The 26,293-nt window shown below is 62.5% G+C and overlaps 3 protein-coding genes across 5 annotated transcripts; all 3 read left to right on the top strand.

Moving 5' to 3' along the window:
* Positions 1–366: 366 nt before the first annotated feature.
* USP2 (ubiquitin specific peptidase 2) lies at positions 367–16,104 on the top strand. 2 transcript variants are annotated; one of them, XM_071768938.1, is made up of 14 exons: positions 367–631; positions 2,137–2,220; positions 4,446–5,188; positions 11,605–11,655; positions 11,938–12,061; positions 12,310–12,421; positions 12,502–12,612; positions 12,743–12,807; positions 13,485–13,588; positions 13,676–13,756; positions 13,913–13,991; positions 14,107–14,214; positions 14,338–14,458; positions 14,565–16,104. In XM_071768938.1, exons 3-14 carry the CDS (start codon positions 4,487–4,489, stop codon positions 14,650–14,652), a joined length of 1,746 nt encoding a protein of 581 aa, XP_071625039.1. In that variant the 5' UTR covers positions 367–631; positions 2,137–2,220; positions 4,446–4,486; the 3' UTR covers positions 14,653–16,104. The 2 variants fall into 2 exon arrangements, with proteins under 2 accessions (XP_071625039.1, XP_071625040.1); XM_071768939.1 differs by lacking the exons at positions 367–631; positions 2,137–2,220; positions 4,446–5,188 and adding an exon at positions 8,851–9,292.
* A 588-nt stretch (positions 16,105–16,692) lies between these two features.
* MFRP (membrane frizzled-related protein) lies at positions 16,693–20,856 on the top strand. Its single transcript, XM_071768940.1, has 13 exons — positions 16,693–17,012; positions 17,088–17,199; positions 17,430–17,558; positions 17,896–18,042; positions 18,135–18,378; positions 18,459–18,589; positions 18,775–18,900; positions 19,012–19,088; positions 19,205–19,353; positions 19,547–19,677; positions 19,770–19,904; positions 20,049–20,176; positions 20,255–20,856. The coding sequence occupies exons 1-13, from the start codon at positions 16,959–16,961 to the stop codon at positions 20,477–20,479; spliced, it is 1,788 nt and encodes a 595-aa protein (XP_071625041.1). The 5' UTR covers positions 16,693–16,958; the 3' UTR covers positions 20,480–20,856.
* Positions 20,857–20,949: 93 nt separating this feature from the next.
* On the top strand, positions 20,950–24,556 carry C1QTNF5 (C1q and TNF related 5). Of its 2 annotated transcripts, none has more exons than XM_071768942.1 (3): positions 20,950–22,432; positions 22,959–23,185; positions 23,726–24,556. In XM_071768942.1, exons 2-3 carry the CDS (start codon positions 22,966–22,968, stop codon positions 24,241–24,243), a joined length of 738 nt encoding a protein of 245 aa, XP_071625043.1. In that variant the 5' UTR covers positions 20,950–22,432; positions 22,959–22,965; the 3' UTR covers positions 24,244–24,556. The 2 variants fall into 2 exon arrangements, with proteins under 2 accessions (XP_071625043.1, XP_071625044.1); XM_071768943.1 differs by having other exon boundaries at positions 22,885–23,185.
* Positions 24,557–26,293: the final 1,737 nt, after the last annotated feature.

Raw genomic sequence — 26,293 nt, 5'->3', positions numbered from 1 at the left:
GCTCTGCTCCAGACCCTACTGGCAGCCATGGACACCCCCTCTTTCTGCCTCCCTGCCACACACATCAAGTTGTGTCCCACATTGCTCCCTCTATGAATCCTCCATCGATTCTTTCCCTGCTGGAGTCCCGTCACCCTCCCAAGCCTCTCCCCTTCCCACTCTGACTCTCAGTCATCCTTCTCCATTCCCACAGCCCCTCTGCCAGCACACCCCTTGCCATGGGCCACCAGTCCCCTCAGGCTGACGTCCCCTTTAAGCCTCCAGAAGCTGGAATGCGAGAGGAGCATTTCAACGCCCTGTGAGGTCAGATAAAGTCACTATATTTATCTAGCTGGTAACCTGAGCCATGAATATCTGTGGTGGTGTTTTTATGTGGCCCCACAGCCCTTCGGCTCAGCCCCCTCCGGCCATCGCATCCATTCCCTGCAGGGTGGAGGACCTGAGCTGGGGGGTGGTCTGTCCCCTGCCAAGGGCTGGGTGCTGCCAGCCCCTCCGCATCCCTCACTCTCCTCCAGCCCCAAAGGAAGAGCTCGGGGGAGCCAGGATCCTCTCCCCACATTCAGCCCCGTGGGCATCATCCCAACACCCGCTGCTCGCCCCCCGCCGTGCCTCGCACCCGACCCGCAGGCAGGTGAGTGGAGGGGGTGCCCCGGGGAGGGGGGCTGCAACACCAGAGACCCAGAGGTGCTGGCAAAACTGCCCCCCGTGTCCTCCGGATGGGTAAAACCATGGGGGGAGAGGTTTACAGTCTCTGCATCTCTGGAGAGCAGGTTCAGAGTTCACACACGGGAACTTGGCAGCTCTCCTCCAACAAGCTGCTCTCCCTGGCAATCTCCTTGTCCCCCAGCATGGGCAGAGCCCTTTGCTCAGGTGCTTCCCTGGGGTCCCTTCTTTTTTTCCACCCGCAGACCTCAAAGCAATACATGCCCTGGGTCTTACGTCAAGGTTCCCCCGTGGGTTTGGGGTTTTACTGCCTGGGGGGTGGCCCAGGAGCTGTGAGTAGCAGGTTCTGCAGCCGAGTGGGTATGTGTCAGCAGCACAGAGTGAGTCCAGGGTGATGACTCCCTGCCCAGCACATGTGGGGTGAATTTGGAGGGTTCTCAGGCCCAGTGGCTGGTTGGGGAAGGGCCCAGTCCAGGATGGCCCCAGCTACATGCATGACCTTGAGCAGGTCCTGTCTCTCTGGGGTGTGCAAACAAGTTGGAGGGTGGGGGGGGCAGTGCTGGAGCCAGGGGGGCTTCTCCCCAAGTACAGCAGCAGGGCTGGGAGAAGGGCTGCCAGGCAGCCAGGGCACTGGGGTCTCTATCTGCTGACTCGGGGCACTTCCTAGTGACTTCAGCCCCTTGCAAGGAGGAAATGCTTTGCAGCACATTCACCCGACGGCTGCTCACAGACACCCTTCCTAGAGGGAAATGCAGACGCCCCAAAGGGATCCCTTGCCTGTCAGGTGGACGCAGAGCCCCTCCACCCCAGGCCACTCGCAGATTGGACCAGGCAAAGTGCTTCTTAGAGAGTCCTCCCCCTCTCCTGTTCTCTGCTGTTGTGGGCTGAGAGCTCCCATGTAACCTCCGGGCTGGGACATTGTGTCTCAGAGGAGAGAGGACAGAGCTCCAAGCCTGCGTAAACGAGAAGCAGCTGTGCTGCAACACCTTGGATGGAGCCAATGCTGTGTAAGCTGAGCCTGCCCTGGGGCTCCAGGGCCACCAAGGGGGACAGCTGCCACCGGGCCACAGGGCCACAGATAGGGGGGCTACAGCAGCCGGAGAAGGAGCAGGGGGTCTGCTCCTCTGCCTCCAGGGATTGCCTCCCAGCTTTGGGATGAGCTTCCCATTGGCATGACACCCCGGCAGCCCCAAGGTGCCCTGGCTCCCGGGTCCCTGATGCTGGTTGCCAGCTGGCCACGTGAGGGTTGACCGGACATTCCTATGCCTCAGCTTCCCCTGACAGACATCCTTGGGAGGATGATGAGGGTGCAGAAAGCCTGACTCAGCCGTGCCAGCCCCAGGGCTTTGCCAGGCAGCAGGAAAGCTCAGCACTATTACGGGCAGGGAGGGGCCAGGAAGCGCTGGGAGGAACCGGGGTTTTCTCACACTCCCTCGGCTCCTCTGGGTCCTGGCACGCTCTGCTCTCCCACAGCCCTGGGGTCGGCTCTGATGTGACATGGGGACTCTGAGGACTCGGCAGCGCAGGCGGTCCTAGCAGATGCGACGTTGCTCCATGGTAAGAATTCAGTTCCCTTCCTTCCCACAACGCCAATGGGAGAGCTGCGGTACCTGGGGCAGGCTCCTCCTCCTGACCCCCACATCCTGCCATCGGATCCCCAGCATCTCCAGGGCACATGTTTGCTCTGTCCTGCTGCCAGAAAGCACCTGCTGCCCTCCCAGTCCCGAGCCAGTGGCTCTCCCGGGTCAGATGCACCTTGTGCACACCCATGGGGAACTACTCCTGTTGTGGTGCTGGTGCTGGCATGGCACAGCAGGAGGGGACGGGCACCTCTGGCACTGGGTGATGGCCCAGGGCGCTATGAGAAATTATAGGCATGGCTGGCACTGGGTGATGGCATGGGGATGAACTGGCACTGAGGCACCTGTCTGGAGCCCAGATCCTATCTCCTGGATAAAATGATAGGGAGCAGAGGCAGCTGGGAGAGGTCCCCCCATGCCAGGCTGCTCCACATACCAGCAAGGCAGGCAGCCAGGCATGGGCTGGCTCCCTGGGAGCCCAGGGCCTCCATTGCTCTCACACTGGTGCCTGTGGGGGGTGCCAGTTCCTTGGCTGGGGTCCCACATCCCTCTGAGTGAAATTCTCCACATTCATGTTGAATCCTGGCTGGCAGAACCACTTCTGGGCCCTCCCCGTGAAGGTGAGGGTGGCCACTGCCTGGCCAAGAGGAGTTGGGTGTTTTGTGGAGGACTTGCCTGGGAGCTGATTATTCACCTCTCAGCCTCTGTTCCCAAACAGGTCTGTGCACTCCACCTTGCTCTTGCTTGTAAATAGTTTCCTCTCCTCTGTGGGACGATTGCTCCCTGGGCAATAACAACAGCAACCGGGATGCAGCCAGATGGCCAAAAAGCCAGGCTGCCAGCCAGGAGGCCACGGTGACTGGATGGTGCTTCTCACCACCACCTCATAGAAGCAGTCCCAGGGCATTTCCACCCTGGGATTAACTGGGCAGGGGTGGCTGACAGCACAGCCACCTCACCCATCACCCCCGGGGCCTGTGGAGCCACGGGACTCATCCCTGCTCTGCACGGCTCCTTCCTGCTGCTCCCGTGTCACGGGGATGGGTTTCGGATGCCTTACATGGAAAATGCAGGGCACACAGGTCCTGGCCGAGGCAGGGAGGTTCCGGACAGGTGATAGACATCCCCGGGGAGTCCTGAGCTCTGATCAGGATGCTGTGGTGACTCCTCTGGCTGGGGATCCGGCACCCCAAGCCTGGCTGCCCCCTGCGTGTTGCCGGAGCTGCGCAAGGGCCGGGCCAGGCACGGTCTCCGTCACCTCCTGGCTTGGAGCAGGGCCAGAGCCCGCCCCGGCTGGGCTGGGAAAAGCCTCTGAATCAGGGTCATCTCCCGGGTGATTGGAGACTCTCCGAGCCACATGAGCCACTATCCTGCCAGGGAAGGGACCGGGTAGCTGAACGCCGGCAATTCCAGGACAGAGGAGTCCGGCGGGGGTCCTGCCCGCCCCGGTACCAGCAACAGCCCCCAGGACAGGTAGGGGAGCAGCCATCAGCCTGTGTGCCGGCAGAAAACTTCCCTCCATCCCTGGACAGCCTGCGTTTCCAGGTGCAGGAAGTTGTTGACTACCACGCTGCCCTCTCCCAGCTCCGGGCTGGCTCTGATGTGCTCTGGGGGACACTGTTCCTGTCCCTCCTATGCTCATCTCCTGTCTCGTGTAGGTGTCATGGGGCAGAAGCCACCAGCTCCCTCTCAAGGCTGAGTACTGGGCTGTTTTTCCCACCCTGTGGACTGGCTCTGCCTGGCTGGGAGGGGCACAGAGCCCACTTGTTCAGCTTGGATGACTGATGGGGGGCTGGCAGGGTGCTTGGGTGGCCAGGCTCCTGGATGAGGGCATCCCCAGCTGTCCCCACAAGCCCCTGAAGGCCGCTGAGTGGTTGTGGCTGCATCAGTCTTCACCCACTACCTGGTGTTGGGCACCAAGGGGTGGATGGCGAGGACTCCTGCACTCATTTCCTGACCTTGCCTCAGTTTACCTCTCAGCCAAACATGGTGTGTGTTAGCTGTGAAAAGGTGGAAAAGGCCAGCACCTCACCAAGCCCTGATGCTTACTCTGGATGAGCAGAGGAAGGTGCTGGGCTGGCTTGATCAGTCAGTTACCCCTGCCTGTCTCAGCCATGAGCTACTGGGTGGATGCTGGTGATCAGTGTCACATTGTGCTGACTTTGGGATGTGGAAGCTGACCATGGGCTTCTTTGCTTGCAGTCGATGCCTCCCGGAGAGCCCTCTGCACCCCATCCTCCAGCATGTCCCAGCTCTCCTCCACCCTGAAGCGATACGTGGACTCATCCCGCTATGCCGAGACCACCTACAGCAAGGTGCCCGGTGGCCACAGCTCCTACACCTCATATGGATCTACTGTGTCCACTTCCTATGCAGACAGCAGCAAAATTGGCTTCAAATCCAGCTACCTGGGCTCCCCCCGGTACCACCACATGGGGCTGTCCCCAACCAGTGGCTACGACAGCAGCCGACTGCCCCTCTACCCCGACTCCAGCATCCGCCTGAGCCCCACGTACATCCGCACCCAGCCCCGCTCACCCGGGGGTGGGCTGAGTGGGGGTGCCTGTTACACCTTCACAGGGGGGCCCAGCAGCCTCCCAGCCTACCTGCCCACCACGTCACCTCTCAGCCGTCACAAATCCATCAGCCACTCAGACCTGGCACGGGAATTTTCGGGGCTGCACACCTCGGACACTGCCTACTCGCCCACCAGGGGCCACCAGGAGCTCGGTTCCCTGCAGGGTCTCTACCAGGCTGCTGCTCACTCTGACTATGTCCGCGGATACCTGGAGAGCTACGGGAGGAAAAGCAGCTTCTCCACGGGCCCCCTTAGCCCCTCGCAGCCCCCCCTGGGCTCTGCCCTGCCCCCCTCGGGCCCCCGCTGCACCAGCCAGCCCTGCGAGAGGAGTGATGGCTACAGCGACGCGCCCGCCCGGGACCCCACGGTACGTGGTGTCTGATGGGGTGGGGGATGAAGCTGGGATGGGATGGGGGATGAATCCAGGATGTGGTGGGGTATCTGGTCTGTGCTGAGCCAGGGATGGGGGGGTGCATCTCGTGGGCTCTCCCTGGGGATCTCGATGCACTGCTCTGTGCCTCAGTTTCTGCATCTGTGCCATGCTGCTGACTCTCCAAGCTGCCCTTGCTGGCACAGCACTCCTGGCCAGAGCTGCTGAGACAGCCCTGTGTGGGCAGGCAGGTGTCCTCTGTGGGGCTGTGTTCTTCACTCCCCAGCACTGCTGGGAGCACAGCTCACAGGGCTCCACAGTGGGTGCTGTGAGGCTGAGGGTGCCCCCGTGCTGGCAGGACCTTTCTGTACATGTGTGTGACAGTGGGTGGTGGCACATATGGGAGTGCTCACACCCTCCTGCATGCAATATGGCTGCACACGTCTGTGTGTGGTCACATATGTACACCATGGTGGCACCTTGTCCCCATGCAGATGACTCTGCCCACGTCCCCCGTCCTCTGCTCCCTCCCAGCCCAGTGTGGGGCTGAAGAGGGTGTCCTGCTGTCTTGTCCCAGCTAGAAGGTGACATGAGAGGGCTGGCTGCTCACCCAGCTGGGGAAGGCAGGTTTGGCTGGTGCTGGCTCTAGCAGAGTGACTTGGTGCCCAGCTGCTGGTCAGGTTTTCCCACCTCTCCCCATGCCCTTTGATGCCTGATCCTTGGCACGGTTTGCTGCTGCCATCTTGGGGATCTGTGCCCCAGCACGGGCCATGGCAGCCAGGGAAGCAGCAGATTCTGTGTGGCAGTAGCTGCTCTGTACAGCATCATTCACAGGGGCAGGTGCCCCAGGTGTTGGGGTGAACCAGCAATTGGTGCTGCACCATCCCCAGAGCCTCAGCCCGGGCCAGGAGCAGGCATCACGCACACAGACCAGCTTGGGTGCACAGGGGAGCAGCCTGGTAATTTTCCACTCAGGTTTCCTTCCAAGATCTGGTCGGGCTCTGCCCGTGTTGTCTCCTGCTCTCTTTCCAGTTGGCCTTCATTCACTCATGGTAGAGGCTGATCTGCCCCGGTGCAGGGTCTGACCTGCCCTTTGCTTCCCTGTGGCTCTGCCCCACTGTCATCTGCCAAGACAGGAGGATAAGCAGCACCCTCCACCCCAGAACCAGCTGCACCACACACCATGGGGCAGCAGGGTCTGAGTTGGTCTTGTGGGCTGCAGGGAAATGCTGCCAAGACAGAGCTGACAGGTGGCAAAGGTGAGCAGGGGTTGGGAGCTGGCACAAGGTGCTGGGGTGGGCATCTGTGCCAGGACAGTCCGGGAAGCTGGATCAGTGACACTGGCTTAGGTTTCCTTGGTGCTTTGATGGGCACACTTGCCATTTTCCACTCCTTTGCTTTTTTTCCTCCCTTTCCCAAGCCGGGAAGCAAATGTACTGATCATAAACCAGACTTGGGCACCTGTGGTCGTGCCAGAAACAAGCACATGTTGATGCCTTGGCACTACCATTGGTTCTGCCCCATTACCCACCCCCGAGGGCAGTGCCAGCAGCACCTGTTCCCACCAGAGCCAGGGCATGGCAGGGCTCTCACAGAGCCTTCTCCCATCCCTTCTTCCTCAGCCACTTCCCACCTCTGCATCAGCATCCGGATGAGCTTGCAGCCAGGGAGGAGGGTGCCCCCATCTGTGCCTACTCACATCATCACTTTGTGCCTCAGTTTACCATCCTGCAGGGCCAAGGGAGGTTGTGTGCAGCTGCAGTGAGTGTCTGTGCCTGCTGAGCCACCGGTGCCACGCAGGGCCACGCTTGGCTCCCGGCTGTGCCGCCCCATTAACCACCCTGGGTGAACATAGGGTCAGAAGGCCAGAGCCACCCACAAAATCGCCAGCAGCTCCCTGCAGTCCCATCCTGAGCAGCTGACACCTCTGGCCTGCAGCCAATCCTCACCCTGCCTGCCTTGCTGGTGCCAACCCGGCCCATGGCAACCTCTGCCCATGGCAGAAGGTCACTACTGCAGAAAGAACAGCTGAGGGCAAGGAGCTGGTTCTGAGTGATGCCTCCTCGGTGGGGTCATCCTTCTCTTTGCTGCTCCAGCCTTGCCCCAAGAGCCCGCCTGCTGCTCTGGCTCCAGGGCAATTTGGTCCTTGGCTCAGGGTGCCTGATATCACCAGGACATGGGGTGAGCAAAGAACGGGCTCTGCCAGCACAGCACATCCCCAGGGAGGGTGCTGCACCAGCACCTTGCATGGTGCTTGGGGCAGGGTGTGCACCGGGTCAAATCCTGCTCACGGGCTACCCTGCATGCTGCAGGGCAGGGTGGCAGGAGCCCTGGCTGGCATGGGTACAGAGGTTTGTGCCATGGCCCTGGGGCCCAGGCTGCCAGGCTGTGGGAGTGTGCTGCAGGGCACCCACGCAGTCCGTGTGAGGCTGAGAGGGGTGTGCAGCCCCCTGTGCACGTTGTGTCCCTGCCTGTGTATGGTGTACACACCACAGGGTGTGTATATATATACACACACACACGCACACGCAAGCAGGGATTACGACAAGCATCCTGTTGTGATGCAAAAAGCCCTGGCCCTGCAGATGAATAACGCTGCAAGATGCCTCCTCAGATATTTTTTGCTGGTGCCAAAAATAGTCTCCATCCCTCCCCCCCCCCACCGCCAGCCCCTCCACTGGCTGCGCCGAGCTCTCACCGCGGCCAGGGGAGGCTGCATCGGCAGCAATTAGATTCAAACATCAGGCTCTGGTTCTGGCTTGGGGTATATATTGGTGAGGGCTGGCATGAGAGGAAAGCAGGCTCTGCTCGGTGCTTCCAACACCGCCGGTGAGGCTTGGGAGTCTGGCTGTCCTCAGCGCAGCCCGGCTCTGCTGCCTGCCTCGGTTTTAGGTGGAAATTTCCCGGGGCGGGCAGGTAAGACACCGGGGCACCAGCAGCAGCAGTCGCAAGCCTCAGCTGCTCGCCCTGCTGCGGTCAGAGAGGTGAAGCAGAGGGAGATGCAGGACTGGGATGCAGGGGACACCCGGGCTCCCTGCCAACCTCCGCATCTGCCCTTGACGCAGGAGAAAAGACAGAGCCCTGCTTGCTCTGTGCCTCAGTTTACCCAGTGCTCAGAGGCAAGACTCCAGGTGGGGTCTTTGCTGTTCACAGGGCACACAGGAAGGAAGGAAGGCACTGACATCCCCTCCCAGCTTGGTGCTAATGCAGCCCCCAAAGAGGGGAGGTGTGCACTGTCTGCCATGGCTCAGTTCCCCCAAATGACACTGCCCGGCAGCCTGGCACCGAGTCATGCCCGGGAGCCCCCCAACCCTCTCGGACCCCTCGCTGGGCACAGCCACCCACATGCCGTGAGGCATCGCAGTTTTACCCAGACAGATTTAGTGAACGACCCCCGGCTGAGCCAGACCCGCTCCCTGCCCAGCTCCCACCGAGATTTCGCGTGGGGCCGATCCCAGCAGCCCCATTCCCGGGAGCCGGGGGGGGGGGGGGAGCACGGTGCCGCCAGCCCCGTGATGCCAACGCATTTCTGGGGGACGACGGTCCCGGGGTAGGGGGGGGGAGCGCTGCCGCCGAGATGGGGCGGAGGGGTCCGGGGCTGCAGCCCCCCCAGGCCCCGCTGCCAGGCTCCGTGTGCCGGCAGCGCGTCCGGCGGGCACGGCCGCCCCTCGAGGGCCCCCCTGGCTGCAGGCTGGGCCGTACCACGCGGTGCGGCGGGGGTTGGCCGTCACGGAGCCCGACTGCCGCCTCTCCTCCCATTTGATGTCAGAGCCGCTCAGGTGCCGTCAGCCCCGCAGCCGGCACCGGCTCCGGCATTGCCCTGCCGAACGCTAGCGGAGCGCCTGACCCCGTGCCCCAGGCACCAGCTGGCCCCGGGCGAGGGGTGCCCCCTCGGCACCCCCCAGCAGCCCCCCGTCCTTGTCTGTCCCTCGTCCTCTCGCCGTGCCCACCGGGGCCATCATGAGGGACTCCTACACAGTGACGCTGCCCGAGGAGCCCCCCGCGCTCCCCGACCTTCACAAGGACCTGCGTCCTCGCACCTCCATGCCGGGGTCCCTCTTGGTCTCCACCTTCGTCGGGTTGGTCCTCAACAAGACCAAGGTAGGAGCCCCGCGGCTGCCCGCAGCCCCTGCCCTCCGACCTGGGGGCAGAGGAGGGGGCGTGGGGAAGGGGCAGCGCCTGTCCTCTCACCCGAGCAGCAGTGGGGTCCCCCTCGACATCCCAGGGGGTGCCTGGGGGGGGGGGGGTGCCCGTCCTGGCTGGCCCTGGGGCCGGGGTGCCCCGGTGTCCTGCAGGAGGGGCAGGGAGAGGGCTTAGCACGTGTCGGGACACCTGGGTCCCTCTCCCAGCCCTGCCCCTGCGGTGACCTTGGCCAAGTCCCGGTGCCCCAGCCTACCAGCTGCAAGGAGAGGTCTCCTGGCCACGCTAGCCCCATGGCAGTGTCACCAGCCTGAGCTTGGCTGTCTCCAGAGCCTCAGGGGCAGATCTCTGCCGGGGGTGGGGGTGGGGGGGTGGCAGGGAGGGCAAGATCTTTGCACTTATGTAATTCTGGTTGCTTCAGCTCTTCTCCTGCCCCAACTGGCACCTGGCATGGGGACCCGGGTGGGGCACGACACTACCGATCTTGTCCCTTGTCCCCATCCCCTGTCCCCCCCTCCTGCAGCGCAGCCTCAGGGACTCCCCAGCCACCACCGCGTGAGCCATCTCTCCTTCGCCGCCTCTGAGCAGTGCCGTGTCCTAGATAAAGCCCTGGATGGGCGAGGGGGATTAGCTGGAGTTGAGTCACCCAGGGGAGGGAAAACCAGGGGGGGAAAAAGACCTCAGTGCACACAGGCTTGGTGTGGGAGCACCCGGACTCCCTCCCTTTCAGCCTCAACCCTCCCCTGAGGGTGTTCTGGGCTCTGGGAGGGCAGCCCAGGTCCTGGCCTGGTCAGGCAGTGAGACAATGCCAGATCCCTGGGGAGGTTTGCACCCACATTGGCAGGACTCTCTGGTCCCTCGTGGCACATGGTGGGAGCTGCCCAGCTAGGGCAACTGGATGAGCAGCATCTACTGGGGTTGTCAGAGGCACACTGGGGCAGCTCCCTGGAGTTGCTGCTACCCTCCCTGCCACAGTCTGCTGGCATCCCTTGCCCTGGTGATCCTGGTGATCCTGCTGAGCCTGGATCTTGGCCTGGGGGTCCTCACCCAGGGATAAGCAGTGTGGTTGCCTGGCACTTTTGCACAGCCACCCCCCAGCACTGAGAGCCACGGCAGCCACAGCTGGGGGCACCCCTGTGTGCTGAGCACCGAGGAGACATTTGCGTGGCACTCAGGGGTCAGTCCAGCAGAGCCACATGTTCCCACACAAGGTGGTTGAGTTCCCTCTGGTGAGGGTCCCCCCTGTGGTGGGTGATGTCTGCACCGTCGCTAAGGAGCACGTGTAACTGGATCTGGGTTATTTTGGGCTGCTGTCAGGGCTGGGTGCTCAGCACCTCCCACACACACACACCAGCTGCTGCTATTTTGGAGCTGCTGAGCCCCCTCCCCTCCTCTCCTCCTCCCCCTCTTCACCACTGAGGTGTTTGCCTGAGGGTCCTAAAACCCTGCTCAGCCTGGGGGGGGTATGATCAGCGTTCTGACCTCAAAAACCCCATTGCCCCCCACCCCTGCTCTGTGCAGGGCTCTGAGGAGGTTTGCCCCACCACTACCCTCTGCACCAGGCTTGCCTACAGACCCCTGTGCTCCCACCACTCACCCCCATCCGCAGCCAGTGTCCTGCACTAGGTGAGGGAGGGGTAACCCTCTGTGTCCCCCCAGACCCCTCAGTGCTCTTGACCTCTCCAGCAAAGAGTGGCAATGCCTGGGGCCTGGCTTTCCCAGGTGGACTTCATCCCACAAAGCTGCTGTGCCAAAGTCTGGGCTCTGCTTGTGCTTGTGCAGGGTGTCCTGGAAGGAACACCCAGCGGGGTACACAACAATGGGGTGCTGTGTATCTCCTGATGCCATGGGGCAGGCGTGGGGCTCTGCCACCCCCCTGCTGCCTGGGGTGCAGGGCTGGCAAGGGGAGGGAGCAGGGGTGGGGGGGCCCGCACCCAGGGCATGGGGCAGCAGTGTCATCAGCCTGGGAGGACTTTGAGCTCTGTGCATGGCCTGGGCCGGGGAGCTGAGCAGCAGCAGCTGGGTGAGCAGGATGGGGCAGGCCAGCCGTGGCTCCCTGCAGGCTCCTGGGCCATGGTTCTGCATGCAACTGGTGCAGAGAGCAGCTGAGGTGCTGGCTCTGCCCATGGTGCCCACAGAGGGACGGGGCCTCTGCTTGCACTTGAGGGTTGGCTATTGGTGGATGCCAGTGGCACCGTGGCCTCACTGGGCTGCCCACAGGCATGGCCACCCCGTGCCAGGCACTATCTGAACCCCATTCCCTCTCTCTGCAGAGCTCCAAGGCAGTGCAGGGGCTGACTGGTCTGCGAAACCTTGGAAATACGGTGAGTGCTTACCCCAGTTGTGGCCCCAACTCACACTGAGCTCTTCTGCAGGCACATCTCTGGGTGGTGAGAAGCCCTGTCCCTTCTCCTCGCCCCCACAACCCACGCTCTCGCCCCAGCACCTCCCTGCACCCCACTCCCAGCAGTGCTGGCTGAGGAAGGGGTTCCCATGCTCCGCACTGCTTCATCCTTATCCTCTGCCCACCCACCCCAGGTGTCCCCCTGCCACCGCCTGCCTCCTCTGCCTCCCGTTGCCATGGTTTTCTCTTCTGCCTCCCCCAGTGCTTCATGAACTCCATCCTGCAGTGCCTGAGCAACACCAAGGAGCTGCGGGATTACTGCCTGCAGAACCAGTACCTGCGGGACCTCAACAACAACAGCCGCATGCGCACTGCTCTCATGTCAGGTAACCCTCAGTCACCCCCTGCCCTGCAGCGTGTCAGCCCTACACCACCTCCCTGCAGCATTTCCTTGCTCCCTGGGCCACCCCCACGTCCTGGGGCACTCCCACCCACTTGTGTGCGGGTGACCAGCCAGCGGGAAGTCACCGGAGGGGATGGCACCAACTGTGGGGACCCCAGGGTGGGGTGCTGAGCCGTGCCACCAGAGCTGGCCAGGGTTATCTGTGCCACTGAGCTCCCTCTCCACACACAGAATTTGCAAAGCTTATGCAGCTGCTCTGGACCTCATCCCCCAACGACAGCGTGAGCCCCTCCGAGTTCAAGACCCAGATCCAGAGATACGCTCCCCGCTTCGTCGGATACAAGTAAGAGGTGTCAGTGTGGGGCTGGCAGGGGGGAGCTGAGCCCCTGCCTCTGCTCACCAGCCCTGCCCCGTGTCTTGCAGCCAGCAGGATGCACAGGAATTCCTGCGGTTCCTCCTTGATGGGCTCCACAGCGAGGTGAACCGGGTGCTGGTGCGGCCACGGCCCAACACGGACACCCTGGACCACCTCCCGTAAGTGCTGGTGGGGATGGAGGCAGTGGAAAATCCCCGTGGACAAGCCCGGGGACTCCCAGTGACCATGTGGGTCCCTAGGGACTGGGTCATGGGGGCCACACTCAGTACCACTCCCCATCTCTTGCAGTGATGACGAGAAGAGCCGTCAGATGTGGAGGAGGTACCAGGAGAGGGAGGACAGCCGCATTAGTGGTGAGCAGGGCTGTGGGGGGAGGAGGGAAGGGAAGGGAAGGGAAGGGAAAAAGGAAAGGAAGGGAAGGGAAGGGGAAGGGAAAGGGAAGGGAAGGGCAAGGGAAGGGGAAGGGAAAGGGAAAGGGAAAGGGAAAGGGAAAGGGAAAGGGAAGGGGAAAGGGGAAGGGAAAGGAAAAGGGAAAGAGGAAGGGAAGGGAAAGAGGAAAGGAAGGGAAGGGGAAGGGAAAGGGAAGGGAAGGGCAAGGGAAGGGGAAGGGAAAGGGAAAGGGAAAGGGAAGGGGAAAGGGGAAGGGAAAGGAAAAGGGAAAGAGGAAGGGAAGGGAAAGAGGAAAGGAAGGGAAGGGAAGGGAAAAAGGAAAGGAAGGGAAGGGGAGGGAAGGGAAAAAGGAAAGGAAGGGAAGGGGAGGGGAAGGGGAAGGGAAAGGGAAAGGGAAAAAGAGGAAGGGAAGGGGAAAGGGGAAGGGAAAGGGAAAGAGGAAGGGAAGGGAAAGAGGAAAGGAAGGGAAGGGAAGGGGAAGGAAAGAGGAAGGGAAAGGGAAAGGGAAAAGGAAAGGGAAAAGGAAACGGAAAGGGAAAGGGAAAGGGAAAGGGAAAGGGAAAGGGAAAGGGAAAGGGAAGGACTGGGGGTCAGCTTGGCACCTGGGGGTCTCACCCTGCTTTATCCCACCTCCACCCAGACCTCTTTGTGGGGCAGCTGAAGAGTTCACTGACCTGCAGTGAGTGCGGCTACTGCTCCACAGCCTTTGATCCCTTCTGGGACCTGTCCCTGCCCATCCCCAAGGTAAGGGGTCCCCAACAACCCCCCAGACCCTTGCCCCACACACTTTGTCCCTGACAAAGTGAAACTCTGTTCACTGGACTTCTACAGAAAGGCTACGGGGAGGTGACCCTCATGGACTGCCTACGGCTCTTCACCAAAGAGGATGTGCTGGACGGGGACGAGAAACCGGTACGGGGTTTGGGGCATGGTTCCACGTGGCCATGGCCTGGTGCAGGATGGGCACCTTTTCCCCCCATGCCTGTTTTGCCAGGACTGTGGGCTCTGTGCCTGGTGAGGCTGCCCTCTGCCCTCTTCCTCCTGCCCATGCTTTTTTGTGTCCCACAGACGTGTTGTCGCTGCAAAGCCAGGACGAGGTGCACGAAGAAATTCAGCATCCAGAAGTTCCCCAAGATCCTGGTGCTTCGTATCCTTCAGGCAGAGAGATGGGGCCAAGGGGTGCTGGGGTAGGGGTGGGGGTGGGACAGGCAGTTCTTGCCAGGCTCTCCTTTGTCTCTCTTCTCCTTGACATGCACCCCAAGACCTGAAACGCTTCTCAGAGGCCAGGATACGAGCGAGCAAGCTCACCACCTTTGTCAACTTCCAGCTGAAGGATCTCGACCTCCGGGAATTTGCCTCGCAGAGCTGCAGTGAGTGCTGAGCCCTCCCTGCTGGGCTCCAGGCTGGGTCCCTCATGGGTCCCCGTGCAGTGCTGGGGTGTTAGGAGGGGGTGAGAGTGGGGCAGGGCTGAGCACTGCCCTTGCTCCCTGCAGACCATGCTGTTTACAACCTCTACGCTGTCTCCAACCACTCGGGCACCACCATGGGGGGACACTACACCGCCTACTGCAAGAGCCCCATCTCCAGCGAGTGGCACAGCTTCAATGACTCCCGGTGAGGCTGAGGGGGGCTGAAGGGTGGGGGGAGTGGGGAGACCCTGCCCAGAGCATCCCGGTGCCTCCTCCCTGTTGCTGACAGCACAATCTCCCCATCTCTGCAGCGTCACCCCCATGTCATCCAGCCACGTCCGCAGCAGTGATGCCTACCTGCTCTTCTACGAGCTGGCCAACCCCTCCTCCCGCATGTAGCCAGCCTGGCATCCCCAGGGGACCCCTGTGTCACCCCTCAGATCCAGCCCCTGCAGGTTTCAGCCTTTTGCCACCCAGGTGCAAGAGGGAGGTGAAGAGGAGAGACCCCGAGGTGGCTGCAGTGGGAGGCTGGAGGTGGCTGGGAGCAGAACCCAGGCAAGGACACCCCAGCTCCCAAGTGAGGAGGGCAGCCTGTGGTGGGGCAGGGCCCAGGCAGCTCAGGCACCTCCTGGTCACTGGCATTCGGTTTTTACCTTAGAATATGTTCTAGCTTCTTTTTTTTTATTTTCTTTTCTATTTTTTTTTTTTGTGGGGGGTTTTTTGTTTGTTTTTTTGTTTTGTTTTTGTTTGTTTCCTTTAATTTTGTTTTGGTTTTTGTTGGTGTGTAATAAAAATGCTGAGCGAGGGACTCTGGGGGACATGGGTCTGCCTGTCCCACTGACTCAGCCAGGACCTCTTCTCCCATGGGGGAGCACCCTGAGCTGGGGACCCAGGAGAGCCTCCTTCATCACTCCTGGCTTCTTGGCACTCCCATTCGGCTTGGCCATCCCAGAGGATTCAAGAACTGCTCCTGGCCTCCTCCTGGCACTTTTGAACCTCTTTGCTAAGGACCCTGGCCCATCAGTTTCCTCCATCCCATCTCAGGCAGCACGTCCCCAGTAGCTGCCCCATGCACACTCCTCAAAGCAGCCTGAGTTCAGGCCCAGACTCACGGACACGAGGAAGGAGAACATTTTGTGGAATTTATTTGTATTTATAGTGGACTTCGCTCAACCTGGAGCACCTCACTGCTTCCTGGCTCTCCAAGGACTTGTGCCGGGGGATGCTTTGGGTAGGTTTTTACCTCCCTCCTCATACGACGGTGCCTTAAACCATTTAGGGGAGCGGGAGGCCATGGGGGTTGCCCAGGAATGTCTGTCCTGTGGAGGAGAAGGAGGACAGTGGCTTTCCAGGACCATCTGCAATTGGGGTTTTCTTCCCCCTGCGATCAGGAGCCCCCCTGGGTGCCTGGGGATGCACATCCCCACCTGCCCTGCTGCTCTGTCCTACAGCTAGCAAATGCCAGTGGCCTTTTTAGCCTTTTCTCTAATTTATTCTCCTCCCCATCCTGCCTTGCCTGAGGTGCAACAGGAGGAGAGATGGGCCCGACCCAGCAGAATCCCAGCCCCAGCCCGCAAGGCAGCTATGTCCAACCCAGCAACCCGTCCTGCTCCCCCCCTTTCTGGCCCTGTGGGCACAGGCTGAGCACCCTCCAGCATCCCACCCAGGCTGGGGCAAGCTGGGGGGGCTCAGGAGAGGGCAGAGCAGGATGGAGGGGCTGCCCACGGCAGGTACCGGACTGGGGCAGTGTTGCTGCTTGGCAGGTGGCTTGTTTACTGTGTAAGCAAGGTGGGTGGGAAGTGTCTTGTACAAGGGAGACTTGTGCAGGAATAAATTTTAGCTTGAACAGAAGAGTGCTGTGTATGCGTGTTTGTCTCTGCTTGTTTTGGGGTGGGCAGATGAGGACCTGTGGCTCCAGCAGCAGGAGGGAGACCCCCAGTGAGGGGGCACCCTGTGTGGCTCCAGAGGTCCAGGAGCAACCATCCCAGGAGCACCCATGGCCTGGAGCAAGGGAGACTGGGTGCAGGGGCCTGTAGTGCCTGGAGGCAGAGGGAGCCTTTCCTCCTCCTCCTTCTCCAGTCCTGAGGAGCTCCCCAGTTGCTCAAAGCCCCTGAACAATGGTCCTTTTCTCCCCTGCTTAGGGACTGAGGCATTAAGGGGCAGAGCAGGTGGCAGAGCTCAGGGCACCCAGTGCCGGGGAGGTGGGAGGGAAGCTGGGACACGTTTGTCTCAGGCTCCCCAGCACAGCTCCTGGGTGATCAGTGGGGTGCCCGGAGGCAGCAGAGAAACCAACTGAGCCCCTTGCACCCAAAATCAGGGTGCTGGGGGAGGAACAGGCTCCCAGCAGGCGGGTGCAAGCACACCTTCCCCTTTAAGACGCCGGTTCTCTGTGCCAGAGCCTGACCTCGGCATCCTCAGCTGAGCTGGATTAACGGGGCGAGGGGGAAGGGGCCTGCAGAGGGGACTGGGGAGCGGCAGGAATGGCCCTCGGGGCTCCACGGGGTCCAGTGGTGGGGTGGCTGGAGTAGGCACGGCTGGCACTGTCACTGGTGTGAGGAGAGGGGGTCTCCACGCTGCCCCGGGGGACCCCTCCCTGGGGGCAGCTGGGGAGGAGAGGGTGATGGGGAAGGCGGCTGTGCCGGGGGGCAGAGTGCTCTGGGGAGGTTTTTAGCCAGGCTGCAGTGGGATTTCACCCCCCCGCCGCAATGAAAGACTTCACCGAAATCACGCTTTGCTCCGACGGTCTGGACCACAGCAAGGTAGGGCTGGGGGTGGCACCCGCGGGTCCCCGCAGCACCTTCCCCGCGCTGCCACCCGCACTCGCTCTCCTGCAGACCGAGTTCTGCAACCCTGTCTTCGAGGGCGAGGAGCCCCAGGCAGCACCAAACGCTGAGCACCCAACAGAGGAGGATGGGACCAGCCCAACATCACCTCCGGATGGAATCGGTACCAGCCTGGGGGTTTGTATGCGAGCCCGTTCCCACAGGGCTGCCAGGAGCAGAGGGATGGTTTATCCCCAGCATGCTCCCCACGGGGCTCCGGGGCCTCTTAGGGGACCCTCTAGCACCCTGGGGATGTCCAGCCGGGGCTCTGCCGGCCGTGCAGGGGGGTGGGAGGATGGGGGGGATACGGGTAATGGAACCGAAGCTCTGCCCCCTTCCCTCACCCTGCCGCAGGGCAGCAGCTCTGGCGCCGGGCGGACTGGCGGTACCGTGCTGACTTCAAGTTCACCTGGCTCTGCGTGGCTCTGATGAGCACCGTCCTCCTCTTCCTCATCGCCCTCCTGCTGGGCATCGTCATCCACCGTGAGTGCTGTGGGGACAGCTGGGACCGTGGGGTGAGGGACACAGAAGCAGAGGGGGAGAGGGGCACAGCGAGGGCATCGCTCCTACACGGGACCTCCCAGGAGCTGCCCATTGTGAGGAGACAGTGCCCCTTGCCCAGGAGCAAGCCCTCACCCACCTCCCTGGAATGTGACAAGGCCCTGTGAGAGCCACGTGGGAATCCCTGGGACCTGCACACGAGTGGGACAGGGTGGGAGCACTGGACATGGGGCTGGGTGGGCTTCCCAAGCCCCTTCCCCACTCTGCAGCCATTCCTCCCTACTGGGGCTGAGCACTCCCTGCTCTTCCCTGAGCACAGAGCTGACATCCCCCCAGCCACCCAGTGCCCTACCTGCCCGTGGCACCACCACCACCACAGCACCCACCCGAAGGGACTTCCCATCCCCCAGGACAGCTGCCACCCCAAGGCAGAGCTGGCTGCCCACCTCCAGCACGCCAGCAGCAGGTAAGTGGCAGGCAGGGCAGGGTGTGCCAGGGCAGGGGTGCCCCCCCAGCACCCCCAGCACCAGCTCATGCCCACGCTGTTGCTCTGTGCAGCCTGTGGTGGGACCCTGAGGGGCCCTGAGGGCTCCTTCAGCTCTCCCAACCACCCTGGCCCCTACCCACCCGACACCCTCTGCATCTGGCACATCGAGGTGAGCCCTGGCCTGGCCATCCAGCTGAAGATGGAGACGTTCAGCGTGGAGAGCACTGCCTCCTGCCTCTTCGACCGCCTGGAGCTCTACGAGGAGCAGGGGGCTGGTGGCACGGACCCTCCCCCAGCTCGGGGGAACCCGGCCAGGTGGGTAGGGCCCCTTGCAGGCAGGGAGCAGGGGGGTCCAGTGTGCAGGCAGCACCTCTCACTGCTCCTTGTGCCCCCAGGTTTTGTGGCAACGTGGCCCCCCCGACTTTTAACACCAACTCCAACCACCTGCGTGTCACCTTCGTCTCTGACAGCAGTGTGGGTGCCCCGGGCTTCAGTGCTCACTACAGAGCTGTGCTTCCCACTGAGAGTGAGTAACCCCCCCCAGGGCACTGAGAGTGAGTGAGTACCCCCCCCCCCCCAGGGCACTGAGAGTATGTACCCCCCCCCCCCCCCAGGGCACTGCAGGGACTCCTCACTGCAGGGGGGTTCTCACTGAGGGTGCCCTTGGGGGGGACACCACAGCCAGCCTGGCTGTCACTGCCTGCTCTGCAGGGACCTGTGCCTGGGATGAGCATTTGTGTGACCAGGGGCTCTGCCTCCACCTGGGCTTTGTCTGCGACGGTTTCCATGACTGCAGGGACAGGAGCGATGAGGCCAACTGCAGCCTGAAACACAAAGGTGTGCCAGTGTCCCCCGTGGCACCTGGCTGGAGGCCACCAGTGATGGGCGGTGGGAGGCGGGGGTGGAGGGCTGGGGAGAGGGGGTAGAGCTGTATGTGTGTCCCTTCAGAGTGTGGGGGGCCACTGACTGCCTTGGAGGGGCACTTCTCCACCCCGAACCATCCCCAGCCGTACCCACACCAGCAGGTGAGAGGTGGGAGGAAGGGTGAGGGGTGGGAGTGGGAGGCACCCTCCCAGCAGGGAGAGCTGGGGGTGCCTCTGCCCTGTTTCACAGGGGTCACCGGCTGCCCCCTGCCCTGCAGCTGTGCCTCTGGCAGATCTCAGTGCCCCCGGGCCACGTCATCGACCTGCACTTCCACAACTTCAGCCTGGAGCATCACGAGGACTGCAGCTTCGACTTCGTGGAGGTGCACGACAGCGCAGGCACGGGGGCTGCCAGCCTCATGGGCAGGTACAGACACACCCCTGACATCTCCTGCACTGCTGCACCAGCCTGGGGGCACCGGGATCCCGTGGCTCAGCTGGGAAACTGAGGCACAGGGCAGACTGCTGGGGTGAAGCCACCAGAGGACAGGGTTTGGGGAGGTGCTGGTCAGCCCTGCATCCCGCCCTGATCCCTAGCACTCACCCCTGTGACCTGGCAGGTTCTGTGGCCACCAGCTGCCACCCACCCTGACCTCCTCACGCCATGTCATGACTGTCCTCTTCGTGGCAGATGAGGGAGTAGCAGATGATGGTTTTTTCGCCACCTACCAAGCCCGCAATGCCACAGAGAGTAGGTAGCCCAGCAGAGGGACTCTGCAGTCACCACCCTTGGGGGGTTTCAAGGCCAGACTGGGTAAAACCCTGGAAAAAAACATCTTGCAGAGACCTGCAGCCCCACAGAGTTCTCCTGTGGAAATGGTGAGTGCCAGGCACTGGAGTCTGTGTGTGATGGGTGGCACGACTGTCCCGATGGCACCGATGAGCTGAACTGCACTGGGGTCTCCTACCCATCCTTTGGTGAGTACCACCCCGGGGTGCTCCACTGAGCACTCACCTCCTCCCCCTGAGTCCTTGGAGCTGCCCCATGGTTACATCTGCCTGAGGCACACCTTGTGGGCACCACTGCTGCTGTCAGAAGGGAAGCACCTCTCCCCGGGGCAGGGTCTGTCTGTGAGCCTGTGGAAGTGGAGATGTGCCTGGGGCTGGGCTATAATGCCACCTCCTTCCCTAACATCTGGCTGACCATCCCCGACCAGGAGGGAGCTGCTGAGGTGCTGCAGGACTATCAGGTGAGCTGCCCAGAGGCTGCCCGAGGTGCTGCCAGCACCAAACCACACTGTGCCATGCTCACTGCCACCCTCCTGCAGACGCTGATGGAACTCGCCTGCTACCAGCACCTCCGCCTCCTCATCTGCAGCCTCTTTGTGCCCAAGTGCACCCCTGATGGGGGTGTCCTGCAGCCCTGCAGAGCTGTCTGCCTGGCTGCTGAGCTGCGGTGCCAGCAGTCCTTCAGCCTCCTTGGCATCCTCTGGCCCATCAACTGCAACATCCTGCCTGACTCCAGTGATCCTGTAGAGTGCTTCCAGCCCTGACCCGGCAAGGGAAAAGGAGCAGGGGCTGAAGTGGCCTGCCCAGAGCTGCTTTCCCACCCCAAATGCCCCTCTCATCCTCCTCTTGGGGGCAAGAGGGTTGGACACTGCCTCCCCTTCCTCAGCCAGCCCCAGGGGTGTTAGTCAGAGCTGTGCATGGTTCCCAGCCCACTTCTCTCTTTCAGCCTCTCCAGGCTGTGCACGGCCTCTTTCCTGCAGCCCTCAGGCAGCTGCTGTAGCCTAGCAGGGGAAGGGTTAATGCTCCCCAAACGGAGCAAGGATGGGCCAGGGTGAACCAGTCTGCAGGCACAAGGGCCCAGGGCTGGCTGTGTCCTACAGCCCCAAAGCCAGCAGAATAAACAGTGTCACCAGCTGACAAACCTGATGGAGCAGGTGGCTCATTTGGGGAGGTGAGTCCTGCTGGAATCCAGGAGAAACTGAGATGTGAGCCAAGGGAGGGAAGGCAGGGCTGGGGTGTGGGATCTGAACAGGAATGGAGTGGCACAGGGGAGGCTGCCTGGCTGCAGGGCCCCACAGGCTGCTGGCTCTGCCCTGGATGGGCTGTGGGACTTGCAGGGCCTCAGGGAGATGGATAGGTGTCAAGGGGTCGAGGCTGGCAGCTGCATGGTGCAGAGAGAGGATCCTGTCCCAGCAAGGGCTGTGACCTTGCTGGCTGAGCTGGCTGTGCTGCCTTCAGGCCACCCTGATGGCCACAAGCCTGGCAACACCCCACAGCCACAACCCAGCTCCCAGCTGGCCAACAAAAACAGCCCCTTCACACCTTGGGACAGAGGAGCCAGGCAGCTTCCTTGCCAGCACCCAGCCTGGCCCTGGCATCCAGGACAGGAAGGCTCAGCTGGCAGTGTCACCCACACTGTGCTGTGGTCACCCCCCAAGGGAGGAGAAAGGCAGCAGTGCCAGCGTGCTTCCCATTGCCCCCACCCCCCCTGGGTGTGTGAGAAATTCCCCTGCCTGGGTGGCTGGGAGCAGGACCCACTCTGCAGCACTGCTGTTCCCACACACCCCCTCTGATGGGGGGTTGGGGGGTTCAAGCCCACCCAGCTCCTTTGCTCCCCGCTTGTCCCGGCTGCCAAAAGCTGCCTGCAGGACAGGGAGACACCCCTCAGCCCCGGGACTGCCCCACCACTCGGCCTCTGACGCTGTCCCTTGGATGCACTCAGTCCTGGAACCGGTTAAAAGGAAGCCGGGAGTGCCTTCGAAAGCCCAGCACGGTCCCAGTTTCGCCGCGTGCCTGCGGTCCCCTCGGGCTATCCCTGCATCCCGGCACGGCCATTTCCACCTTCCTGCTGCTGTTGCTGCCAGGCACACTCCTGCCCGCTCGGCCTGGCACAGCATCCCCTGGATGGCTCCCGTGGCTCCCCGGGGGTGCTCTGGGCGTGGGCACTGCCAGGCTGCGTGCACCCTGACACCCTCCCTGCTCCAGCCCCGCTGCCTGGGACAGTCCCCAGGCTCCGAGAATAGGGACCTGCACTCCCCGACGGCTCCCTCTTCCTTCTCCTCTTGCCTGCCTTTTGCTGGGTTTCCCTCCCTCCGCCCTTCTATTGCTCCACTTTGATTCTGCTGCCTCTTTTCTCTCCTTCCCCTTCCCTGTGTCCGGTGTGCCCAGACGTGTCCAGCCGAGGTGCTCCCCAGCCTCCTCCTCTCCCTCTGCCGGGCTGTTTGTCTGCCTCTCCCTTCCCCCTGCTTACAGCACTTCTGACACCATGGGATTATTTTTCTTTTTCCCCTTGTCTTGTAGCTTTTGGCTCCCGAGGCCCTTGATTTCCTTTGGATTTGGGGAGGAGAGATGTGAGGAGGAGGAGGAGGAGGGGGGTGGGGTGGAGAGGCTGCTTTTCCTAGGGCCTTCGGCAGAGAGAAGTGGTCAGGAGGAGCTGCAGCCCTTCCACACCGGAGAGCAGCGAGGCACTGGGGCAGGAGCCGTGGGGATCGCAGTGGGTGAGGCTACCCAGCTCCGTCTGGCACATGCCCGGGGGGGACTGGGACTCGCTGGGGTCCCGGCTCCGGTGCCTGGGCGGAGGAGAGACACTTTTCTCCTCCTTTTCCTCTTTGTTGCAGCTACGTCCAGGAGGGGGAAGAGAGCAGCTCTCCCGGAGCAAGGCCACGGGGAGGGGGCTAACGCTGGCCACGGGGCTCTGCTCTCAGTGGGCTGGCATGGGAAGGGTTGGGGGTGACCCAGGGTGGCCCCCAGCACCGGGGTGGTCTGGGGATGCTGCAGCCCCAGACAGCCGTGCTCCGGGGAGCCAGCAGGGTTTGGAGCAGAGCCTCCAGCAGCAGGGATGCTGCCAAGGGCTGGGCCACAGCACAGCCCCACGCTCCCCGAGCTGCTGCCCGGCCACGCACTGCCTGCCGAGAGCCCCCTGCCAACCCCCACAACCCCTCCCTGCCAGGGTGCTGCCAGCCTGTTTCCCAGCCCTCTTCACCGAGGTCCCCAGAGCCATTACACCTCTCTGCCCCCTTCCAGCCCCTCCATGGCAGACGAGATGAAGCAGTTCTTCTTCCTCCTTGGACTCATCGGCAGCTCCTTGCAGATTGAAGACAACAAGATCCCTGGGCTGTGCTCAGGGCAGCCGGGCATCCCAGGGACCCCAGGCCTGCATGGGGGCCAGGGCCTGCCAGGCAGAGATGGACGAGATGGCCGGGATGGGGCTATGGGAATGCCAGGGGAGAAGGGCGAGATGGGCCCACCTGGTAAGAAAGGAGACATCCTGGCTTGGGAGGGGGGACCTGCTCTGCACTTCCTGTGGGGGATGCCCTCATGCCATGGGGTGAGACCTGGGTGCTGGCACAGCAAATCCTGCAGAAGTGCCCCTTTCATGCCACCACTGCCCCTCTGTTCTGCCTGTGATGACCCTGTTCTCCCTGTCACTGACAAAGCTGCATTTCTCCCCATCCCTGCTGCCATTCCTCTCTTCCACCTCCCGCTTTAGGAGGGTTCACCAAATTGTCCCCAGAACATGGCTCTATCAATTCCTGCCCTGGCTCCTGGACTAGGGTTTCTCCCAGTCTGTTGGGCTTTCTCTAGCCTGCTGCTGTTCCCAGTTAGCCAAGCTTTGGCCCTCCCTGCTTGTGCTTCTTCCCCAGGCAGAGCACTGGCCACGGTGGCCATTCACCATCCGCATCCCATGGGAGGCTTGTAATCCCAGTGGGATGGATGGGGATGGATGATGGGGGGGCCATGATGGTTTGGGTGGCTCAGAGGTGACTCTGTCCCCTTCCTCCTTGCCCCAGGACCCCCCGGTCCCCGGGGGGAGGTGGGCAGCCCCGGCGTGGACGGAGCGCACGGTGAGAAGGGTGCTCAGGGCGCCTGCGCGGTCGCCCCCCGCTCAGCCTTCAGCGCCAAACGCTCCGAGTCCCGCAGCCCCCCGCTGGCCGACCAGCCCATCCGCTTCGACGTGGTGCTCATCAACGAGCAGGGCCACTATGACCCCACCACGGGCAAGTTCACCTGCGAGGTGCCCGGCCTCTACTACTTCGCCGTCCACGCCACTGTCTACCGCGCCAGCCTCCAGTTTGACATCATGAAGAACGGGCAGTCCGTCGCCTCCTTCTTCCAGTACTACGGGAACTGGCCCAAGCCCACCTCGCTCTCGGGGGGGGCCCTGGTCCGCCTGGAGCCCGAGGACGAGGTGTGGGTGCAGGTGGGCGTAGGGGACTACATCGGCTTCTACGCCAGCGTCAAGACGGACAGCACCTTCACCGGCTTCCTCGTCTACTCCTACTGGCAAAACTCCGCCGTCTTCGCCTGAGCCTGCCCTCGGTGCAGCCGGGGATGGAGCACATGCCCCTTCCCTGACACTGTCCCCTCCCCGGGGGGCCAAACAGTGTCGGGGTAGTGCTGTGTGGGAGCCAGGACCCCGGGACCCCCACTCTGCTCCGCTGCCCACGGTGCAGGGCAGGAACGGGGCCCCCTCTGCCGCCCCGGGGGCGGTGGGCAGCACCCCGCCAGCTGCGCTGTAGAAGAGCTGAGTATTATCCCGGGCACACCCGTTTGGGGGGCAAGGCGGGCATCCCGGCCCCTTCCCTCCCTCCGTCACCCTCAATAAAGGGCTCTCAGACACCCCTGTGCCTGCTGCCTGTGGATCCCGGCCACGGGAGGGGACAGTCACGGGCCACGCCAGGGGACGGTCCTGGGCCACCTCCCGCGGCAGCAGGGCCAGCGGGAGCCACTAGATGGAAGCATCGGCATCCCTTTAGCGAGGGACACCCGCGGCTGCGACAATCCTTTCCGGAGCCTCGGCATGGGAACGGGGTCAGGGGAAATGTCCCCCCTCCCACCCCAAGGTGCCCGGGTTCCCTACGGCGCGACGGCGGGGATCGGACCGGCACCCTGCAGGACAGGAGGGTCTCGTTGCCTCCAGGGCCACCCCGCTGGGACAGGGCTTGCCCGGGGCGAAGAGGGGGCCCTGGCCCCGCAGGGGGTTGGACACGGAGCTTGCGGGGCCCCTGCCCGCCCCCCCGCCAGTCCCGCGCTGCAGTGTGAACGCGGTGACCCGCCTCTGAGAAAGGTCCCTATTTTTAGCAGGGGAATGAAGAGCTTCCTCATTCCTGCCCAAAATAGGTCCCTGCGGGGACCTGCCGGGGAGGGGGCTGTTGGCCAGGGGCCCAACTCATTCTGGGGCCCAGTTGCCGGAGCGGGATGGGGAGGGATGAGAAGGGATGAGAAGGGATGAGAAGCGATGCTCTGCCCGGCCTTGGGGTGGCACCTGGGGTGGGCTCCTCTCCTGGCCATGCCAGCGGGACCCCGCAAGGCTCTCAGCAGCCCGGGACCCCCCTCCCACGGCTGAACAGATGCCTCTGCTCCAGTCTGGCTGCCCTGCTGCCCCCTCAGGTCATGCTGCTGTGATCCCGCAGGGCTATAGCCATGCCCAGCTGGGATGAACAAGATGGGATGGCAGCAGTGGGGCCAGCCTGTGTGCCCCAGTTGAAGGTCAGCACCACCTGCAAAAGGGGCTGCCAAACCCCTCATCCTGGAACTGGGGACCACACTGGCCCTGTGACCAAGGGCATGTCACTGGAACCTGCCTGGCTGTGTGGTAATGGGGGGGATGATGCAGAAGACAAGTGGTGCCAAGGGCCACCTCCAGCCTACAGAGGCTCGTGGGGATGCTGGGAGCAGGGGTGAGGCCTCGATGGGCCCTGAGGGGCTGAGGGACTCAGACAGCCATCTCGCAGGCTCCTCTTTCCAGCCCCAGCCACAGGATTGGGTTACAGCTGAAGCTTCTGTTTGGGTTGAGATTGCCTCTTCTGTAAGCAGAGCCACCCAGGGGCAAACAGCACTGCAGAGCAGATCGATGGATGGCACTGTCTATTTTGGGAGGTGTCTTTCTTCTAGAGACAAGGCCAGGGGAGGTGTATGGGGGCTGGGAGCATCTTTTGGTCCCTATCACGATGTGGGTGAGCACAGCAAACAGAGGCAGCCCAAGACAACCTTCTGCTGGTGGTCTCAGGTGAGGCCAATCAGCTGATAAGGGGGTGGCACCCAGCACTGCCCAGAGGGATAGAAAGGGCTGCGAGGAGCAGCAGTGACCCAGAGAGTGGTGAACAGGAGCAGGCAAACAGGAATGGGCAAAAACAGGAGGAGGGAAACAAACAGGAGGAGGCAAACAGGAGCAGACAAGCAGGAACAGGCAAACAGGAATGGGGTGAGGCAGTTCAGGCAGGCAGGGTAAGCAGGAGGGGCACAGCCATCTCCCAGCTCTCCTGAAGGAGCAATGGTCTCCAGAAAAGCAAAACCTGTTGCTGTTAAGATGCAGGGTGTGTCCACCCTTAAGAGGGACAGCAAGAGGGATGTAGCTG

This window comes from Heliangelus exortis, chromosome 26 (genome assembly GCF_036169615.1).
Source record: "Heliangelus exortis chromosome 26, bHelExo1.hap1, whole genome shotgun sequence".
Lineage (NCBI taxonomy): Eukaryota > Metazoa > Chordata > Aves > Apodiformes > Trochilidae > Heliangelus > Heliangelus exortis.
Note: the sequence above shows the minus strand (reverse complement) of the source record. Positions and strands in the feature narration are given on the sequence as shown.

Coding starts and splice junctions, on each gene's coding strand:
- USP2 (XM_071768938.1), top strand. CDS start 4,487: ATGTCCCAGCTCTCCTCCACCCTGAAGCGATACGTGGACTCATCCCGC. Junction 12,808..13,484: donor GGAGGACAGCCGCATTAGTG/GTGAGCAGGGCT, acceptor ACCTCCACCCAG/ACCTCTTTGTGGGGCAGCTG. Junction 14,215..14,337: donor ATTTGCCTCGCAGAGCTGCA/GTGAGTGCTGAG, acceptor TGCTCCCTGCAG/ACCATGCTGTTTACAACCTC.
- MFRP (XM_071768940.1), top strand. CDS start 16,959: ATGAAAGACTTCACCGAAATCACGCTTTGCTCCGACGGTCTGGACCAC. Junction 17,200..17,429: donor ATCACCTCCGGATGGAATCG/GTACCAGCCTGG, acceptor ACCCTGCCGCAG/GGCAGCAGCTCTGGCGCCGG. Junction 20,177..20,254: donor AGGTGCTGCAGGACTATCAG/GTGAGCTGCCCA, acceptor ACCCTCCTGCAG/ACGCTGATGGAACTCGCCTG.
- C1QTNF5 (XM_071768942.1), top strand. CDS start 22,966: ATGGCAGACGAGATGAAGCAGTTCTTCTTCCTCCTTGGACTCATCGGC. Junction 23,186..23,725: donor GGGCGAGATGGGCCCACCTG/GTAAGAAAGGAG, acceptor TCCTTGCCCCAG/GACCCCCCGGTCCCCGGGGG.